The sequence below is a fragment of the Protomyctophum bolini genome (assembly GCF_963924005.1).
Source record: "Protomyctophum bolini genome assembly, chromosome: 6".
NCBI classification, from domain to species: Eukaryota; Metazoa; Chordata; class Actinopteri; order Myctophiformes; family Myctophidae; genus Protomyctophum; species Protomyctophum bolini.
In genome coordinates this window covers 39,035,194-39,057,918 of record NC_137867.1, presented here as the reverse complement: position 1 = coordinate 39,057,918, position 22,725 = coordinate 39,035,194, and the positions used below count along the sequence as shown (strand labels likewise).

The window sequence follows — 22,725 nt, the reverse complement described above, 5'->3', positions numbered from 1 at the left end:
AATACATATCAATAAAGATTCTTAATGGAAATATGTTGAATACATTTGTTGCCCTTCTGTGCAAACAAGTCTTGTTAAAAGATTCACGAGAGTGTTATAGTTTAACTAAATGCACCTGTAACTGTATAGAAATATTGTTACCCTAAGTCCTTGTTCATCAAAAATAATTATGAGCTTAGCCTTCAGGTTACAACTTCAACTTTATTGTCACACACAAGTTTAGGTCTAGAGTGGGTAAAACAAATTGTTGTACAAGCTCCACATGGTTTGGAGTTTGACAAAATGTCAGAATACAGAAAAGAAAATAGAGATTTTTTATTGTCATAGAATACAGGACAAGGACAAATGAAACAAATTCATATTCAGAAGACAAATGCATGAAATGGATAAACGCAGCTTAAAACAAAAAATACTCAGTCATAACTGCCAGGTGCAGAAATCTCTTGTTAATGAACAAGAGGGAGAGTACCACCCAGGATTACAGTTTAGGCAATTGTTACCGGGTGAAAAAATAAATGTGTTACAAAATACACAATGTCAGTGGTAAGTGAGTGAGCGAGACAGACTGTGTGTGTGTGTGTGTGTGATTGGGACATCGCTACTTTCAAGGTTTTTCTAAACCGTTCACAAATAACAGAGACAAGCTCGCAGTGCGGCACAAAGTGCTGTATGTGGAGGGTGTGTGTAAATGTCATATGTGTGTGCACATCTCAGCTTTGCAAGACATTAATAAATAAATTAACAAGCTAAAGAAAAAAAACAATGTAGTTACCAAATGTAAATTTACTTCACAGAGGTCTGCCTCTACATCCTTGCATTATTTTTCCATAACGACATTGTCACACGACACACACACACATATATTTTAACCATTTATTTATGTCCACACAAAGGATATGCATACAAGGACACAAATATTATATAGGTGCATTAGAGTTACATCTGCAAAATCATGGCATGTGTTTTCATGATTCATACACCGTTTGCGGCAGAAGCCATGCAAGGTACCAACCAGCACATCAGGAGCAATTTGGGGTTCAGTGTCTTGCCCAAGGACACTTCGAACCATGGATCATTGGACGACCTGCTCTACCTCTTGAGCCACAGTCGCCCACAGTAATCCAGTGTAATGCTTAATTGGGACATCCACTCACAGTTAACAGTCTTTTGTACTGAGTTTGTGCTTGAAATGTACTGTAATTCTGCAAACTGTTAATACATATTTCAATCAATCAATGTGTGTAGTGGTGGGCATGTGGTCTATTTGCCATGATTATTTTATACCTGTCAACTACTGCCATCTACAGACCAATGGAAGGTAGTGAAGTTGTGCTGTGTTTTGTGTGACTGGTACTTTTGATTGAAATATTTAAATTACAGTACATTTCAAGCACAAACTCAATACAAAGACTGTTAACTGTGAGTGGACAACCCAATCAGGCATTACACTTGTTTACAACAGGGTCCACCATGTTCAATTCATCAAAACATTTAGAGACGTACAAATAGACACTTCTATATAGTTAAAGAACAACAGGAAATCATCATAAAGGAGGTAAAAAGGGAAAAGAAACATATACAGTGAGGGGAAAAGGGAGGGGGGATGGATGGATGGATTTTATTTTGTCATTGGACACAAGTGTACAACGAAATTAATCTGTTGGCATCAATCCAAATGCAATACAAATAAATAGTCATATAGTACTGCAATAGTTGTTAGTATTGGCAAGAGTAAAAACTGTAGGAAAAAATACAGTTTATGTACAGTCAGGAGTTCATATGTTGACCTGGGGGGGGGGGGGACAGACTATCGTTTGCTTAAAGAGTTCAGGAGAATAATGACTGAGGGGAAGAAGCTGTTTCTGGATCTGGTTGGTGAGGTCTTGAGGCATCTTGATGGCGGGATTCAGATATTACGGGGGCCAATTTCGAATTGCAGCCGTCCGTAGATGCCCTTTGAGAGCGGTTTTGAAGGAGTCAAGGGATTCACATGTCTTAATGACTGTTGGTAGGGCGTTCCACATTTTGGTGGCATAGGAGCGAAAATAATTTAGTCCCTTGTTTGTGCCGAATCTGGGTTGTACATGGTTTGTTGCACTGTGACCTTGACCGTGACCCCTGACCATGACCTCTGTGTGTGTTGGAGTGTGACTCCACCCGGCTGACGTGTCACTCCTCGTTAGAAGTGCTGGTGTAAAGTATAAAGCACATTTACTCAAGTACAGTTTTCAGGTACTTTTACTTCTACTCCACTATAGCCCCATATGGTAGGTGCCTAGTATGAGGTATAAAGTACAGCAGCCTTGTGTTCATAAAACAGAAAGATTTGGTATTGGGTAAGACTGATGTATCTTTCAGGACCCTTCACTGCTTCGTGATTCTCAACCATTACTATATGGCTCTTTCCTCAGCTATTATTCTTTGTCTGAAATAATTTCTGCATTATCGACATCATGAATTAATTATGCTCTGTTGTACTTCACAAGCACAAACCTCTGATATTCTCTGCAGGTTCTGTGAGAAGATGAAGGCCATCCAGGTGATTTCTGTGACTCTGACGTGCGTTCTGGCAGCCAACGCTCAGGTCCTCAAGCCTGGCAAATGCCCCCAGCCTGCTGTTCAGCAGAACTTTGATCCCACCAGGGTGAATATACTATATACTAATACTATATTGCATATATCTGGCCTTGGTTTTCGTGTTTGCTACTATCTGATATCTGCTACGGAGCAACACAAACATTTATTTACTAATTCAAATGTACATGCATGAATAGTTGAGTACTGTAGAATACATTTTGATTGATTGGCTGCTTTATTAGCAGTTTGCAGAAAAAAGCACAGGAAAATACAGTTCAATACCAGGTCTGCTAAGAGGATTTAAACCCAATAAAGCATATGGCTTGTTTCCATTGGGGTCCTTTTGTACTATTTACCCATTTTGGGCGGGAACCCCTTTTGGTGTTAGCATTATGTTATGCTTTAGCTATTGAAAAATAGCAGATCTACAAGCTCATAGCGCGCCACCGAGTGGCGCGCTATGAGCTTGTAGGTCTGCTATTTTTGAAAAATCGAAGAACGACTGACATAGAAACATAGCTTTTTCAGAAAACTGTCAGGATGTAGAAGACATTTATAGATTCTGATCTCAGGTCAAAATGGATTAAAGCTGCAATCTGTAGGTTACATGTACTATGCGGGACTTGAACCTCCATGTCCCGCATGGGAGAGTAGTACCTTCACACGTTTATCCAGGGGAGATAATCCTAAAGTATGAGCTTCAGGCAGTACTCCTTATCAACCAATAGGTGGCCAACAGGGTCTACATTTCTCAAATGAAGAAGGAGACACCTCCTCCAACTACTTTTGCATTGTAGTTTTAATAATATCATCTACCAAAACATGCTGTAGCTAATATCACTTGTTTTTAAAGTTTCCTATACTGTACATCACATGACCTTCTGTGTTGTGTGTGACCCTGTAGTACATGATTAAGTGGTACGAGATCCAGAAGCTGAGAGTGTGGCGCTGCCGAGTACCATCTGAAAGGCCCCACAGTTGTTGGCGTGCTCAACAGTGAGCTGATGTGAGTACCATCTAAGAGTTATAACATTATGGCCCTACCTCAATTCAACTCTGAGAGTGTTATTTGTACAATTGTACACTCTTTGAGCCACAAATTGATAAATTAACACACAAATGACTGACCTTTATGTGAAAAACGTGACCATCTGTCATGTTTGCAGTTAGGGCTATTTCTGAAGTTTAGATTAGGCTTATTTACGAAGGCAATAAGACACATTTATTAGGTATTATGTACTACGCAACACTTATTTACTACGCAACACTATGCTTCCCAAGCCGTGTATATCCACGGCTTCCCAAGCCGTGTATTGGGAAGCCGTTGCAATTTATGAATCATGTCCCTTCGGTCACTCTCATTATGATTAGTTTTTTCCATTATCTCAGATAAATGAGAATACATGACTTTGTTCTCCTTCTTTAGCAATTGAAGAACATACCACAAGGGGTCATCATCAGGCATGCCATTTTGCTGCTGTATGTTGGTGAAGAACCTGGCTTGCTTTTCTCACATTAGAATGAGATGCAGTGTAATGCTGATTCAGAATCAGTCTAGTTGGCCCCAAGGCGCTGTCTGTCTAATGGATGCCTGCGTGCCTGCTTGCTCAGAGGATGAATTGAATCTTGACCATCAGGTCAAATTATTATAATTATTATATACTTGATAATTATGATATATGAAGTAATTGTGAAAACATATTAGGCTACAACAAAGTCTATTTCATGTTGTTAAAAGTCTACAATTATAGTAATGGCTTGGCTTCCTTCATGTTTCTTTGAGCTTTACTGAAACAGCATTCATCATACTTGGCTTGCATAGAAAGGAAAGCACATTCCACTAAATGTCTTCTAAATCCTGATGCCCTCTACTGGGACAGTGGTCTCGTACAGGTCTCCAGCAGTCAAAGTCAACTCTTTTATTTTGTCAACCTTGAATCTCAGGTTGGGACTTCGTATATTTACTCCAATATTACAATGGTGTGAACTCCTAATCACAGCCTTCGTCATACAAGGCTTCTAAACAAATTATTTGTATTAACGTTGAGACCCGACCTATTCTCCTGATCGTTTAAGGTGAAGATTTCTAACTCAAATCTTTGCCTCAAATCTCATCAAATATTTGGAGATGAGCAGCCAAATGCATATAATGTTGGTGGTCCTCCGTCCTTGGACAGGCTAAATGTATGAGGAGAACTACTAGGCCTAGCAACATAGTTTTTTCAGAAAACAGCTAGCTGTCCTGGGGTAACCGCAGGGAGAGAGAGAGTTGGGAGAGTTAAGAGAAAGACCGAGAGATAGAGGGAGGGAGGGAGGGAGGGAGGGAAGGCGTTACAGAGAGAACTTAAATAGATAAGAGAGACACGTGTGTGTGTGTGTGTGTGTGTGTGTGTGTGTGTGTGTGTGTGTGTGTGTGTGTGTGTGTGTGTGTGTGTGTGTGTGTGTGTGTGTGTGTGTGTGTGTGTGTGTGTGTGTGTGTGTGTGTGTGTGTGTGTGTGTGTGTGTGTGTGTGTGTGTGTGTGTGTGTGAAAGAAAGTCTTCCTCATATTATTACTAGAAATGCATTCTGAAGTGCCATATGAGATGATTTTTATTATTATTTGGGGCTGCAGTGTCCGGCAAGCCTAATTTGCTTTTCGCCATAATTTGTATACCAGTGCTATGACAGCAGAAAACGAACATGAATATCCAGTAGGCCTACATATTCAGATTCACAAAATAAAACATTTACAGCCATAAAGATTGGTCTGCTGATACACATGGAGTCATCAGCCACTTAATTTCACCTGACACCTAAAACATGAATTGTTGGCCTATGAGAGGGACTTTAAAGTTCATCAAATAAAATGATCTTAAAACGAGTTTCTATTATTTTGTATTTCACTTTATTATCTATGCCTGTCTAAAGTTGACCTTTGTTTGAAAGGGTTAAATTACTTTACTATAGTTAATTGAAAATTCCTTTTAATGTTTGATCAGGCCTATACAATATGTTTAATGCCCACAGAAAGTAAGAATTAACAGTACAATGAGTACATTATAATCAAGACAAAGTTCTACAATGTTTTACTTATGTTTTGTTCGTGCAGAGAAGACTGCACACCCGGTTCACTTTTAAGCAGGTGCGTTGGCAACAAAGCATGCAGTAGATGTGTATGAGAAGGAGGGAGATACCCGCACATGACTAGAGCTTTGTGACCTTCCACAAGACTGATACGTTGCTCATTATGCATTTAAATAAAAGCTCTTGAACCAGCAAGGGGCAGTGTGCGAGTCTCCCTCCTTCTCCTACACGTCTACTGTTTTGTGTGTGCAAAATGTATTGTGTGCCAAATGCCAAAAGAGTACATCCAAACAACTAGATTTTGAGGTAAATACCTCACAGAATGGATTTTCAGATGGAAGATAAAAGCAGCTAGGTACAATTATACAGAACCACAACTTGCTCTAATGTTTATAGGCCTGCTACAAGATTAAAGAACAATTGAATATGAGTGGAGAGAGTGACACTAAGCATGATTTACACTAGTATGGATGTGTGGCCTTGCAGAGAATAACTCATTTTCTGATTTGAAAATGTTTCACGGGTCACTGAGTCCCACCATCTTTCTTCGGATGTGTCTCAAGTCTTTCTGAAGTTTCTCTTTGTCCAGGCGGGATCTGGCGTCAACGATCTGCCTCAGGGAGTCGATGGCGTCATGAACAGACTTAAACCCTGTCCAAAAAGCAGGAATTGTGGAGTTAGTAGCTGAACAATTTAGACAATCTACCAATTGAAGGAAGAAATAAAGAATGCGAGTCTACAATTTAAAGCAGAAAGTGACAATTAATGGGGCCAAAGCACAAGGAAATGATGGAGACTTATATTGATAGATTTGTCTGGACACACAGAACACATGAAACACAGACTTTGTGAGACTTATGTTTAAAAGTTAAAGACCAAAACGCCAGTTCCACCATCATGCAAACTATGGATTTTGTTGTTTTGGTCCAGATTATTTTAGGATGGAATAATATTATTATTATAGCAATCATTAACGCTTATTTTAATACAAATGATCACTTACATCCCCTTTGTAAAGCCTAACAGTAGTAGACTATACAGGAATGCAACTGGGTTGACTAAACGTTTGACACATGCCTGATTAATTCAATGTCCATAGCATATCTTTTGGATATGCCAATCACCCACTGAGTGTCATCACCCACTGTACTGACAGGTACAGTAATAAGGGTTACAATGACAACCAACCACCCTCTGACTGGTTGACATTACGTCATCATTTAGGAAGGACACATCATTAATAAAATAAACAAAACAAAATAAATAGAAGTGCAATTTGGCTCCAAGAGCCTTTAATTATGTTCTCATATGGTTTGGTGTCGGCCATTACAGAGGCAAGACACAACAGAAGTCCAAGCTGCCCATGTTTGAAATATCTGGTCTGTATAATGAAATATTCAAAATAATATAGAAACTAGAAAGGTTTTAAAGGCAAATGCACTCCCTCATACATCTCTCTCCCTCCCTCTCTCTCTCTCTCTCTCTCTCTCTCTCTCTCTCTCTCTCTCTCTCTCTCTCTCTCTCTCTCTCTCTCTCTCTCTCTCTCTCTCTCTTTCTCACGGCATCTTATGTAACCCTCAATTCGAGATGAGATACATCTTTTTTGTTCCCCCTCCCTGGGAGGGTTCATACTCGTGGAGAGTTCAACACAGGCCAGTACAGGTAAAAACAGAGATTAAGATGCAATAAAAATAAAATAAATAAACACTAGACATCTGTCTGACTGAGTTAACAAGAGTTAACAAAAGCATAGATGTACAATCTATCATCAGTGAATATGCATGAATATAATATACATCCATGGCCTATGAATATGTTCAAACATCAGACTGTCAACAGTGGGTATGACTAGTATACTTATACATACACTGATTCTTTTTTTTTTACATTTATTTACAGAGCTTTCAGCAGTATCTGGATAATGTATGTAGCCTACAGTCCTTCAACATGTGAATGTATGAGTGAATATAAATGATTCTCACAACAGTTCACATCACATCAGTCTTCTCTCTTTCCTCTCACTCTTATATTTACGAGCCTTATCAATTTTGCATCGCTGTCCTCCCATCCCATGCCATCTCCTTCCATCAATTCATTCCGATATTGTAAGTGGGGTTGGGGTGTGGATGGATGGTCCCTGCAGTGCCAGGATGCATATTGGAGTCTTAAAGGACAGGAGATTCATGGACTGACATACCCTTGTCTTCCCTTTTATTTGTCTCTGGGGAAATGAGCTACAAATTGGTAGGGTGAGGAGTTGGAGATGGATGTGTCACTTCAAGCAGAGGCAGGCTGTCAAGTTTTCTGTGGTCTGCTCCATATAATAACGTAGCGTAGTCTAGCTGTTAACACTGACATGTGTAGATAGCTTGCTGCTGTATTTCACACTGAAATGCTTCACTTGCTTGAGATGACTCCTTCATCTTCAACGCTGTCTGTCTATCCGTGGCTAATCTCACACACTGAATATTTTTCATGTTACAAATATCTTTGTGTGAATATCTTTTGGGGAATTCATAATGTTAGATCCACCATCCCACCATCCCTCCATGTTTGGGCAAGACTTTTCTCTCAAGACAGATACTTTAGCAGAATCGGTCGGCACCACTGAGCATCAATACTTTGACTCAAGTAAGTACTGCATGGGGCGGATATGAGTACTTAATTTATCCTCCACTTTGTCATAGTCTTTTGAATATTTTTTTTAATTAAAGTTTTAGTCATATTTTAGTCATCTGAAATGTTTTACCTTTAGTCTATAGTTTTAGTTGACTAAACTAATATCATACGATTTTAGTTGACTAAATCTACAGTTGATTTAGTCAACACATTTTTATTTTGGCGCTGCCTTGATGGCTGATTTTACACGTGGTTGCATGTGAGCTTGTAGATCTGCTATTTCCAGCCTGCAACCAAAGCATACAATGACTACTGAATCTCTTACTAGTGCATCCCTAACATTTTAGTCTATTTTTTATTTGTTGACGAAATTGTCAGTGTATTTAGTCATATAGTTTTAGTCATCAAATCATCATATAGCTTAGTTTTCATTTAGTTTTTATTTTAGTTTTTTGTCTGTGAAAAAGGGTATTCGATGGACATTTTTCGTTATAGTTTTAAGTAGACGAAATCAACACTAAAGCTTACATAGCACCAACCTACCCTCCTGGTAGTCCTGTTTGACCAGCTGCAGCTCTTGGCGGAGGCTGCTCTCCAGTGAGTTGATGCGGCCGCTGACTTTGGTCTCTGAGCGCTTCAGTCTCTCCAGCTGGCCGTGGCTGCTCCGCTGCTGATGGGTCTCCGAGTGCTCCGCACGGCTTTCCACCACACGCAGACGCTCGGCTAGCCTGGCCTCTGCTTCCACCTGCACACACACACACACACACACACAGTCAGGCAGATAGGTGTGTGTGTGTGTGTGTGTGTGTGTTCCCACAAGTATAGTAAAATGTTTATGCCTATTGATAGGGCAGTAGACAGACAGGAAATGGGGAAACTGATGGGGAGCGACAAAATTGTGTGCTACTTGCAGCAAGTACCTTCGATGATTTTCTGTACATTATTTCCATAATTAACCTTCAACACTACCTGCCTAGTCAAGCCAACCCAAACCGTAATTCTGAACGTAAGCCTGAATCACTCACTGGACGGTTTCTGACCATCTGTCCTTTACTGTATACAGTCAGTCTTCAAGGCTGAATACAGTTTCTGCTGAGTCAAAGCTGAAAATGGTGTGACGGATTGCAGTACATTTAATTCTCGCCCATTATTAGTTTTCTTGATTAGTCAACATAGGCAGTTAAAAATAGATCAAAACTAATCTGAAGACATACTGTGCAGTGGTGGGGAAGCAAGGATAAGACTGACGACTAGTGTTGGGCAATATTACTATTATGTTACTTAATACACGACTCAACATGTCAGAACAGGTCCGCTCCATATGAGATCTAAGGGTGGCAGCAGGGGCAGTGTCTTGAGTGTACAGGGTTTGATGAGGGCTCAGGTAGGGCCGGGCCTTAATTTTCTGGACTTACTCTAGTTTACGCCGGCTGCTGGGCGCGGCTGCATGCTAATGACTTTGGACGGTGTCGCTTACCGACAAGAACTGATCTAAAAGTGAACAACTTTGGCACGATAGCTATAGCTAGACTGGTTCTTGTCAGCAAAGTGACACCTTTGTTTGTTCTACAGAGTATAAATTATGGTTTAACTTCCATCCCCGAATGCTCCAAGCTTCATAAGAGGTTTCCCCGAGCAAGACACTGAACCCCATACATAATTATTATGTAACGAAAGTGTCACGGGGCAGCCCGTGCCCTATTCACACACACACACACACACACACACACACACACACACACACACACACACACACACACACACACACACACACACACACACACACACACACACACACACACACACACACACACACACACACACACACACACACACACTGATTAAGGACATTGCACGCACGCACACACCACACAGACTGTGGGTAGTGGGGCAGACAGGTCCTATCGTATAATGTCAATACTGTTGATGTATGCATTTACAATTCATTCAGGGTTCATAAGGATGTACAAATGAAATGATACACACAGGGTAAACATTCAGTTTATTGTGACCTGTGGTTAGCTCAGTGTTTGTATGGCCTCTCCAGTGCTGGCACTCTTCTATCTGAATCGGAGCTGCTGAACCAGAGCAGGGCTCAGCCATTCAGTTTAAGAAGGGGGGGAAGGTGCCAAGTACTGTTGAGGAGTAGGGGTGTTTCACAATGTCAATTATCAAAGTATGTCTATTATCTGGGGAAATTAATGTAACCCCATATGACGATTAATCTAAAATAGAACATCTATGTACGGGGTTACTTATTCAGGTTCAGCTGATATCTGTGAGCTTGTAGATAAGCTGTGTATGGTTAAGTGCTTCTCTGTGGGTGGTAGGATCCTCTCCTATAAAGGGGAGACTGCAAGCAGAGCTGAGCTAGTCATTATGCTCGGGGCAGGCATCATGCTGACAGCCCAGTGAGAGAGCTGCTAGGGCCCAGGTCATGGGCATAGCCTAGTTCAGTTTGGTTATTTTTCCTTTGTCCTACGTTGTGCGTTAAGTATTTTTGAGTTCTTTATTTTGTATTTTGGCCAGTATTATTTTTGCAGTTTGATATGTTTCCATTGTGAATATCTGCACTGGAGCTGGAGTTTTGGAGAAATAAAATCCACCAAAAAGCACCGCTGACCCTTGGCCCTCGGGCAACTTCACAGAAAGTATGTAAAGAAAGACCCCATTCTTACCAGTTTATCCTGGAGTGAAGTGTGCAGTACGTGGTTGCCCTGTGTATTGGTCTTCTCAGAGACATGGAGCTGCTGTTCTGCCCACTTCCTCACACGGTCTATCTCCTCTATGGCATCCCGCAGCTCACCAGAGCTTCTGTACGCACAGAGAATGGATATATAACTACATTTTGAACACACAACAACACACAAAGGCAAGTTCATTTTTTATTATTGCACATTTTAACAAGGCAATTCAAAGTGCTTTACGCAAACAACAAGAGTATTACGTTATTATTGAAAATAAGAGTAATATTAAGATGACAACATTAAGAATATAGCAAAAAGAAAGAAACTACAAATATAGAATTAGAGTGCAACACACGGAATGAATGAAAGCAGTATCCTGTCCCAGACAACCTGAGATGCCTGGATGGTTCATAAGGTAGCAGAAGATCAGAAATTTATTTTGGCCCTAAGCGATTTCATGTTTTATAAACTGTTGTGAAATAAACGGGTCAGGGAGCCTGCAGTGTATGGCTCTGAGAACTGGATATTATCAAATGTATTGGTATTAATAGTAAGGACTCGAGCAGCAGTGTTCTGAATCAACTACTGTCTGATTGATTTGGGCCACCTGAATTGTCTTATTTTATTTTATTTCAATTTTATTTCATTTCAATTGAAAGCATTTCTATGTATACTAGTGTACTGATGTAGTGGGGTTTTAGATGGTGGAGAGCCTTTATGTGTATGTGTAAGAACCTTGGTGTTGTCCTGGACAGTCAGCTCTCATCCAAAGCAGACATTACAGCGATCACTCGATCCTGTAGGTTTACACTATATCTATATAACATTCGACGAATTAGACCGTTTCCTCACCCAGGAGTCAGCCCAGCTCCTTATCCAGACATCAGTCATATCAAAACTTGACTATTGTAACTCTCTCCTTGAGTCCTTACTAGCCTACTGGCATGCGCTCTTAATACGGAGCCCGCCAGAACCGTAACCGTAGGATTAAATTAATCGTCTAGCCTGCCAGAACCGTAGACTATGTTTTCCAGGGTTTATATTCTTTAATCCATGTTTTGATCTGATCGAATCGTTAGCTGTCACTCGTGGGAACAGTCAAAGTGGGACAGTGGCCACAGCCATTTTGAAGATGCGCATGCATCCACTTGCAATCTATGTGGTGCTTTCAATGGCCTGTATCTCCAAATCAGCGGAATGAATGTCGTTTCTGGTGAAAACAAGGTTTTTCAACGGCCGACAGCAGGCGCTGTGATACTCGCTGTCAGGTTTTTTCACCACCGACCGAGAGAACAACAACCGGTCAATACACCACACTTTGTCATTGTAACATCCGGTTACGGATATTTGGCTCTTCAAAATAAGGGTTGCGAGCGATAAAACGTTGGCAATGCGCGATAGATTAATTAATCCTGGCAGTCAAACAAGCCTCTTTGATCCAGAATGCCGCAGCTCGCTTGGTCTTCAACCAGCCAAACTTCTCACATGTCTCTTACTGTCTGCTTGCTCTGGATTAAGAGCGTCTGCTAAATGTCAATTGTAAATTGTATGTTCTTGTTGATATGTTGTCCTTTGTTCTTTGTCTTGTGTTTTCTTGTTTCATGTTGTGCTTTGAGGACCCTTTCAAGAATGAGATGCTGCATATTCTCCAGTGAAATTTAAAATGAAAAAAGTGTCCAAAATACAAAAATATAAACGACGGCATACAAACTATCTTAGGATCAGCTGTATTGCTATTGCTGTAAATTAATGCAACCAGATTTAGTTAGCTGACAATAATAACCTAGACTAGGGGCTTTTACCTGTCTCTTTCAGTATAGGATATTGGATACTGTGGTGCTGTATACCGTTTGAAAGCACAGAAACTGTAGCTCCAAATTTAGAATGTTACTAAGCAACCAGGTATTACTCTAACAAGACAAGACAAAAAGATAACAGTGACTCACTTTGCTCTTCCCACAACCCAATCTACTAATATCCAGTTTGAAGTCTGTGCTCGCATGTGCTGTGCATGCATGCTTGGTTTCCAATATCTTTATAATTGGCCTGCTACTATAAATGTAAGGCATTTGAGGTATTGCTATGCAGCCTTTATTATTGTGTGTGTTTCTATTTAGTGGATTCTATTTTCTTGTACAGTAGCTACAGTGTGTATAAAGGTTAATATCCTGCATGCTTGGCTCTGTATGCAGAATATTCATCTGATAATTAGTCTCAAAGAAGGTCACAATAAGATTAAAAGATTGTATAATGATATAGCGGTAGCCTACAGCAGTACTGATAGTTAGGGATGTCCCGATCACGTTTTTTTGCCCCTGATCCAATTCCGATCATTTGATTTTGAACATCTGCCGATACAGATTTTTCCCGATCCGATATTTATATTTTATAGTACACCTTTATGCCATATCACAATAGAACAATACCCCAAATCACAGATAATATCCAGTCTAATATCATGATATGGATAATATTGATACTAGGGATGTCCCGATCATGTTTTTTGGCTCCCGATCCGATCATTTGAAAATGATCAGATCGGCAAAACCCTATTGATAGTTGTAGAGCAGTGTTGATTTTGGCAGCAAATTTTGATTTTTGTTTAGTCATAGTCTTTTGAATAAAGTTTAATTTAGTTTTTGTCATAGTTTATATCATCTGAAATGCTTTAGTGTTAGTCTAGTTTTAGTCGACTAAATGTCATGCGATTTTAGCCGACTGAATCTACTGTTGTTTTTTGCAGGCCTTGATGCCCTAATGGCTAATGTTACGCTTTTTACGCTGATTTTACGCTTGCTGAAAATCTACAAGCTTACGTGTCGCAGCGTGACGCGTTGTAAGCTTGTAGATTGGCTATTTTCAGCATGCAACCAAGTGTAAAATGACGTTTTTGTGTAGTTTTTAAGCTGTTGACTAAATTGTCCATATATTTAATATTAGTTTTAATCATCATAGCTTAGTTTCAATTTAGTTTCAATTTAGTTTTCATCAGTGAAAAAAGGTAGTCGACGAACATTTTTCGTCATAGTTTTAGTCGACGAAATCAGCACCGTTGTAGAGGACCTTTTAATTTGAATAATCAATAAGACGACCTACTGAAACTTGTGCTATTAACCTACAGCAGCGTACATCTCTTGCTGATATACCCACTACTGCTCCTATTCAGTTCATCCAGATGGGCGTTTCTGAATTCACATAAACTACTCCTAATGCCTTTGCGCGCTCTACGTTGTAATCCTCAGGAATTATGTCTAAACTGGATCATTCTTGGATCTTATTTTAACGCTCTTTTGTCTTTAATCCTACTTACAGTAAGTACTTAAACTACTGTATCTTTTGACTTCCTGCATCGCTGGGCCTCACCTCTCTGCTGCCTTAATGAATGAGTCAGTTTGTGTAATTCATGGATTTTCATTTTCATTTATACGACGTGCTCTTTTTAAACGGCAGTGGGATGTTGGACACTCAACAGCAAAACTCAGACAGGAGTAAAATATGAAACAAATTCCAAAGAAACAGAGTGCATAAGGACAATTACAATCTAAAAGCCCTGCTAGTTGAAAAGACCAACATCTGCATCCATTGAGCCCTGCAATCTCATTTGTGGAGCAAAAAGTAAAAATCTGACCCGTCTGAAGTGAGTGGTACTGTACTGTACTGTACTGTACTGTACTGTACTGTACTGTACTGTACTGTACTGTACTGTACTGTACTGTACTGTACTGTACTGTACTGTACTGCCCGAGCAGCCAGAAGTATCGTTTTTAGATAATACTGTATCTATAAAATAAACAACATATGTTATGAAACACCTCCTGGTTTCGCTCTGCACTAAATATCTTCGGCTAAACCAGCATATCAACTGCTAAGGACAGCAGTAGAATCTTAAAGCAGTGAAAAGAGAGAATACAGCATGCTGCAAGTGGATTAATTTAGTCTAGTGGTCTGGTCTGGTCTACTTTCTTCTGTTTATCTTGCACTGCAAGCGCTGGCTGAGGCAGCAGATATTTCAGTGAGATTGGAACACGAACAATAGTGAATTTGTCTGTCTGTAAAAGGTACAGATCTCTCTCTCTCTCTCTCTCTCTCAAACACATACTAACTATAAGACAAGTACAGTATGTACAATTAAAAGGGAATAAAGAAATGCGTAAACAGAGCTGTATAGTCACGTTGCAACATACTATAGGATAGAAACTACAAACAATGCTGTAATATCAATGGTTGTGGAAATTGTGGAGGCGTTTGAGCATGCGTGTGCGGCAAGAATGTGTACCAAAGCTCCATAGAGGGGTGTAGAAGGATGGGCAGTTTATATTGTCAAGGCTTTTCTTAGTTTTGGTTCAATCAGTCCTCAGGACAGCTACAGTATTCTGCCAGTGTATTCTTTGGTTTATTGGACTGTCTGTCTCTGTCTCTCTCTCACACACGCACGCACACGCAGTCACGCACACACCCCACCGGATATGCTGATACTGTAAATATAGTATCTCTGCATCGTTCTGGCCGTCGGACAATGAATCACTACGACTTCTCTCTTAGGGGAAATTTATATTATCTACAGTTCATACAGCCAGGAGCTTCAATTCATTCAGTTGGCTTTCTTCTCGTTGTTAATGAAGTGGCTGAGAAAATCAATGAGGCAGGATGTGTGTGACTGCGTGTGCATGCGTGCGTGCGTGCATGTGTGTGTGTGTTCTCCCTTATACAGTGCATAACCTCTCTCGGTGAGGCTGCAGTACATGGCTCTGATACAAATGATTTATATAGATTATATGTCAATGTCAACAACAATATAATCCCTTACCTGTCCATGTCTAACATACACACTTAACATACTGTACACACATGGTCTAACACACCGTTTTACCATAGACCGGAGCTGCAAAACAATATCCTATAATCCCCAAACCGTATACACTCCCTCTCTCATCAGTAATGCTTACTATTTGTTTATTTTTGCAGAAGCATGTACAATTAAATTACTATGAGTTTTGTCGTCTGTTTCTGCTGGTTCCACATGCTTCTTCAGCAGCCCTGCACAAGCTATATAAAGCATGGCTGACCAGAGCCTTTCTGCTGCTCTGCTGCACAGCTGAAGGAAACCTGATTAGGAACACACCCAACCTTGACCACAGTGGTCCTGAGTGTTACTGTAACTCTTGCATCGTTTTACTACAATATGTAAGCAATGACTTAAGATTCACCTTGAGATGTTTAAAGAAAGCTTTCAATAATGAACAGCCCTTCTGATCTTTGACACTTTATTGACTAATTAAATTACTCTTTTTGATAGCCCCTCCTATGCACAGCTTCTCGCATTTGTGATTGGCCAGAATGAGATGATGTACAGTATGATGATAAGAGCGCCCCTCAAGTCACATGGGTGTGATTGTTTTTATTTACCGGTAATTACCGAATGTCTGCCCGAGATGTATAAGCATTAAATAACATTCACAGCAACATCGCTCAGGTCTCAGGGGGATGGGGGGTGTTTGCTTGAGGTCTGTTTGTTATCCTGATACTTCAAGTGAGCTGAAACTATCCTCTAGCTTAATAATGCCTCTGGATTACACAGCGTGGAACCAATTATTTGTGCCCATCTCTATTGTCCCGCTAGCTAAAAGAGTAAAGTGCATTTCTCTAAAGAATTCTAATGATCGCCATGGGAACCATTGGAGAAACACCTGCTATTATTCTGCAACAGGAGAAATCCAGTTAAAGAGAGCTCATTGACTATATAATTTATATCTCAGAATTTACCTCGGAACTCTGAAGCAAAGAATACGTGTGATTTCTTACACATCTTGCTGCTAAGTAGTTTGATTGCTCAGCCGGAATATAAATAGAGCTGTTCTCAAAGTTTTTCATGTCAAGGACCCCCATCTGAAAATAACTGTTCCAGGGACCCCAGGAATTTAAGATTTGTGTTGAAAATTAATCCAAGATTATTTATTTTTTTAAATAACACATCACATTCTGACGTGTTGTGAGGTTATACATACACTATACAGTAGATCGGACTCACAAAGTATATTAGTTACGTTTGCTGTCGACCAACACTGGAACCCCTCCAAGAACCGCTGACGGTCCTCTGGGGTTCGCGGCTTGGAAAAGGATTACCTTATTTAAAGTACGGTAAGTACTTTCTGGTAAATTGATATTTGTCAACATGGGCTCACCTGGCCTCCAGTAGTTTCACCTGGCTTTGCAGTTCAGACAAAGTCCTCCTGTGGCTCTGGGACTGCTCTGCTAGAGAGCCCTCTAGTCTGCCTTCCACCTGATACAGCTATAGTAATCACACGCACACACAAACACACATGCACACCACACATTCCATAAAATGTGCGTTGTTTTAAGGCAACTATGGAAGATATTAACCGTAAATGCTTGTGTCTTTATGTCGAAGTGAATGCATCATACATTGTGTGTGCGCACAGAGAGAGAGGTCAGGTTTATTGTGCTAGGGGAGTCTCATGTGCTCTAAAAGCAGGCTGTCAAGGTTGTTTTTTCTGCTATCGATCTTGTTATGGAGGAAATACAACATAACAGACTGGGATAAGAAAGCAGTTTACAATGAGACCTTGGTTCCTCTGGGGTGATTTCATTTCACCCTTCAGAGAGTGTGGTCATGCAAGTGTGAGACCACAAATGATAGCGTCCCTTCACACTAAATGACACATGACACATGAACGAAACTCAATCACTGTGTATATTATTTAAGGCTGCATGGCGAAATATACTATATTCACTCACGTGGCAATTTTTGTCAGAAAAACAAGAGAGATAGTAGGCTATAGATATATAGATAATGAGGACACCACACCTTGAGCTCCATCTCCTTCAGTCTTCCATCCAAAGCGGATCTGAGTTCTGCCACCTCCTGACGGAGGCTGACGGTCTGCTGTTCCCCAGACCTCACATCAGCACTCAGCTTGGATATGCTGGCATCACACCTGGAGTAGTGGAGTACAGGGGTGGTCGGGTGGAGGGTGAACAGACAAAAAAACAGGAGGGAGATCAGATGAGATATTGTACTGTAGGTCAGATAATCCTATTGTCGCTATCTGCCGAGAATCCCCCTTTATTTTTTTTCTATAATTTTTATCCCATGATTTTGCAAACCCATTGTTTTCACCTGGTGTCAATTATCGAATGTAATCCTGGGCGCTACACTTCCTCTGCCAACCTGGGGGGCAGCGGACTGACCTCATGCTTCCTTGAGGGCCGGTTCTAGGCATAGGCGAACTAGGCGGTCGCCTAGGGCCTCAACCACTGATGGGGCCTCGTCACAGGGAGAAGATTTTTTTTTTTCATGTATCCCTTACATGGGCTACTGGCCACATGTGGCCCCCACCTAGCTTCTTAATTTTGATCTCAAAGTGCACCAGATTGAAGCATTTTCATGGCAAATTTACAATTTTTATTCGGCGTGGCAAAGCAGGAGGGGGGGGGCCTCTGTATAATATGTTGCCTAGGGCCTCAAAAGGCCTAGAACCGGCACTACCGTAGGACCACTACCAGTTGACCTGTAGTAAGTCTCATGGTCGGGGGGGTAGGACCAAGGGATTTGGGATTTGTTTATAAACATTTTGGTATTTGTTTATAAACATTTGTGATTTGTTTATAAACATTTGTGATTTGTTTATAAACATTTGTGATTTGTTTATAAACATTTTGGGATTTGTTTATAAACATTTGGGATTTGTTTACAAACATTTGGGATTTGTTTATAAACATTTGGGATTTGTAAGTCTCATGGGGGGGGGGGGGGGTAGGACCACTACCAGTTGGCCTGTAGTAAGTCTCATGGTCGGGGGGGTAGGACCAAGTCTCATGGGTTTTGGGATTTGTTTATAAACATTTTGGTATTTGTTTATAAACATTTGTGATTTGTTTATAAACATTTGTGATTTGTTTATAAACATTTGTGATTTGTTTATAAACATTTTGGGATTTGTTTATAAACATTTGGGATTTGTTTACAAACATTTGGGATTTGTTTATAAACATTTGGGATTTGTAAGTCTCATGGGGGGGGTAGGACCACTACCAGTTGGCCTGTAGTAAGTCTCATGGTCGGGGGGGGTAGGACCAAGGGATTTGGGATTTGTTTATAAACATTTTGGTATTTGTTTATAAACATTTGTGATTTGTTTATAAACATTTGTGATTTGTTTATAAACATTTGGGATTTGTTTACAAACATTTGGGATTTGTTTATAAACATTTGGGATTTGTAAGTCTCATGGGGGGGGTAGGACCACTACCAGTTGACCTGCAGTAAGTCTCATGGTCGGGGGGGTAGGACCAAGTCTCATGGGTTTTGGGATTAGTTTATAAACATTTTGGTATTTGTTTATAAACATTTGGGATTTGTTTATAAACATTTGTGATTTGTTTATAAACATTTTGGGATTTGTTTATAAACATTTGGGATTTGTTTATAAACATTTGGGATTTGTAAGTCTCATGGGGGGGGTAGGACCACTACTACTGGCCACATGAGGCCCCCACCTAGCTTCTTAATTTTGATCTCAAAGTGCACCAGATTGAAGCATTTTCATGGCAAATTTACAATTTTTATCCGGCGTGGCAAAGCAGGAGGGGGGGGGGGCTCTGTATAATATGTGGCCTAGAACCGGCACTGCTTCCTTCTATGCATGAGGAGTCCAGGAGTCCAAGCTGCTTCTTTTCACCTGACGGGGAATTTCCCCGGGCCGGACGTAGCGTGTGGAAGGAGCATACACTGTGTAACTCAGTGTAACCATACACTGAGTTGGCGTTGCCTGGGATCAAACCCATGACATTGTGGTTCAAAGGCGAGAGCTGTACCGACTGAGCTACCCGGACATGAATATCAGATATTGAATGTCCAAAACCTTTGTGGGACACTGTCATACAACAAAGTAAAATACGGTTTTAATTTATAAAAGATTGAATGTGACGAAAGGAGCGTCAAGTATGACACAGAGTTCGAATCAAGGCAATGGGGACAGGGCTTAGCGCTTGTTCAGCAGTCTCAGAAATCTGATGTTATGGCTCCTGATACTGCGATATTGTTTGCCTGGAGCTTTGATGAATCACCAGCTCAGATCAGATAAATATTTGTGTGGTTTCCCATGAGTGCTGGCTTCCAGCAAACGGCAAGCCTGTGCTGTGTGTGAACAGTGTGACTGATCAGATATAGAACCTCCTCTACTACAGCTCTGGCTCTCAGTGTAACTCTTAAATGGCCCTTAATTGAGACTTCATTTATGAGGTTGTCACGGAGCCTGCCATTAGGTGAATGTAATTTGCAGGCCAAAATAAATGAACCACATTTATCAGCTGGGCCAAAGGGCATGTCAAATGTATTGTGCTATATTATGTTGGATACGACTGTGCGTGTAATGTATGCCCACATGCAAGCAGGTGTTTGTGTGTGTGCCTGCATGTGTGCGCGCACATGTGTTTAACAGTTTAAGAGTCATCATAATTTGTCTAATACAGCCAAATACCCAACAGCCCAATTACAAATAATAGCGCTGTCTCATCTCAGATCCACATTATTTCCCTGTAGACCAGCACAGCAGCTCTTTTGCAAGTGGTTCACTAGCTGTACAGCTAGTGTATAACAGTCCCAATCCCTGGCCTACTTGCTTATTCATGACTGGCCTAGAAGAGGTCATTGATTAGCGTAGGAAAGGTTTTCAATGATCCTCGGTGAACCATGAATCATCTTGTGTGGTAGTGAGTCACGCTAACCTTTCTACAGAAGACTGATGATATTGACCAGCCTTCTGTGAACCAATCGGTGATGTTTGTCTTTTTTGTAATTAGTTGGTATTGTAGGTTATGTTTGGTATATACCAGTCTCCTATACAAGGCTATAACTCTAACCTTAACCTCACCAAATCTTAGTGTTACTAGCAAATTCTGATTCAGCCATAGTCTTTTGAACACACCATTTAGCTTTAGGCCTGTTAGGCAATTCAAATTATACTATTTAGTAGGCCTACTATACTTAGTCTAGTCTTAGCCAACAAAAATTAACACTGCCATAAGAAACTACAACATAATTTCCCAGATTCTTCTTCAACAAAGATGGTGAAAGCAAACATTCTTTGTTCTGTACTTACCATATATTTGTAATGTACTACAGAACACTGAAGTCCTTAACCCAGAAATCTAACCTTAACCTCGCCCCCTAAATCGCCCCTGACCAGTCAAATAGCAACAGACAGACAGACATGTGTACATCTGCGCATACAGTATGTAATATTTGTTCTCTACATTTTACCAATACTGACTATTAGGAGCATTGGTCTTTATTAATAGAGCGTCTAGGGAGCTTGCTTAGGTGCTTAGGTGTGCTTGCTTAGGTGTCTTGCTCAGGCCAGGGACAATTCGACACGTAACGTAATAGACTTGGGAGTAGACCAATATGCCATGCAGCCAGGTGACCTTTCATTAAACTGGTGACCTTCTGATTGTATAAACGCATGTATTATTGTTGGCGAATACATGACAGATGACACTCAGTTTACACACACACACATTTACACTCAATTAAGGACCACAGCGTTTTAACAGATATGTGCAAAATCAATCCATCAAAAAGTTACTGCTTTAGTTTTTTCTATTTAATAATAGAATTAGCAGTTGGAGAAGTAGACTTGATTTGTGGAAGGGGTGGTGGAGTGGAGTTTTATCACATACAAGTAAGATGCGCGGACGCGGGAAGCGAACGCAGCTCGTAAATTGCAATAACAACAATTAGAATAAATTACGTACTTTTCTTATTTTTTAAGTTTTAATTTTGTTTTCTACTGTGTGTGTGTGTGTGTGTGTGTGTGTGTGTGTGTGTGTGTTCTGCCTGGGGTACATAGTAATGGTATTGAGTGACTAATGCCAGATACAGTACTATTGTGCATGCAGTACCTGGCCACTCTTCCTCTCAGGTCTCCAATCCCAGCCATGTTCTTCTGGTCTAGACTCTGCACGGCGATTGAGGTTCCAGATGTGACTGAGTCCCTCTGGGTGATGTTGCTCTCCAGGGCCTGTTCAGACCAAGGTCAGCATTGCGTCACTTGACAAAAACCGTGGCACACTAGCTTGAAAGAAAAGTCAATCATGCATAGAAGGAAGCATGAGGTCAGTCCGCTGCCCGCCCAGGTTGGCAGAGAAAGTGTAGCACCCAGGATTACATTAGATAATTGATACTGGGTGAAAAAAAACGAGTTGCAAAATCGTGGGATAAAAAAATTGAGAGAAAAAAAAGAAAATCAGTTCTTATTTATTGCGACAACATCATGCGATGGAGTGTAATTACAGTATGGCTACTTTATGCTGCTTCATACGACGGTGTTGATAGCAGACCATGAACTAGTAGGCAAATCGGACTTAACCACCTGAACCCCAGCGTTCATATTCTGGGGGCGACCATTAGTCAAAAATAGCAGATATTGGCTATTTTTGGCAAAAAGATTTGGTGTAGCTCGCTGAGGACCCGAGGGAGTGCCCGTTGTGAAGTCGGTGGGATCAGTGCAACTCCAAAAGTATTTGTAAAAATACTCAATTTCCCATAATATGCATCCGTGATATAGTCAATATGACGTCACATAACTGACGTCATAGACTCGACAATAACGGGTGCATTTCTTGTAATGCCTTTTGCAGGTCTGTTGCTGTTCATTCCGGTTCATTCCCATCAGACTAAATGGATTAAGCATTGTGCAGGCGGGTCAAGCCCGCCTACATTACCTTTGCTTTGGTAATCATGCTTACAGGCCCTGT

At 40.7% G+C, this 22,725-nt stretch overlaps 1 protein-coding gene across 1 annotated transcript in view; it reads right to left on the bottom strand.

The window, feature by feature from the left end:
- Nucleotides 1-5,275: 5,275 nt before the first annotated feature.
- fam81b (family with sequence similarity 81 member B) overlaps nt 5,276-22,725 on the bottom strand; it is a 31,585-nt gene continuing 14,135 nt past the window's right edge. Inside the window, exons 4-9 of the mRNA XM_080764937.1 lie at nt 21,871-21,989; nt 17,774-17,903; nt 17,130-17,236; nt 10,939-11,074; nt 8,804-9,005; nt 5,276-6,292 (exon numbers count right to left, since the gene is read on the bottom strand). Coding sequence (XP_080621063.1) covers nt 6,159-6,292; nt 8,804-9,005; nt 10,939-11,074; nt 17,130-17,236; nt 17,774-17,903; nt 21,871-21,989 — 828 coding nt within the window. The 3' untranslated portion in view covers nt 5,276-6,158. The remainder of the gene's footprint in view (nt 6,293-8,803; nt 9,006-10,938; nt 11,075-17,129; nt 17,237-17,773; nt 17,904-21,870; nt 21,990-22,725) is intronic.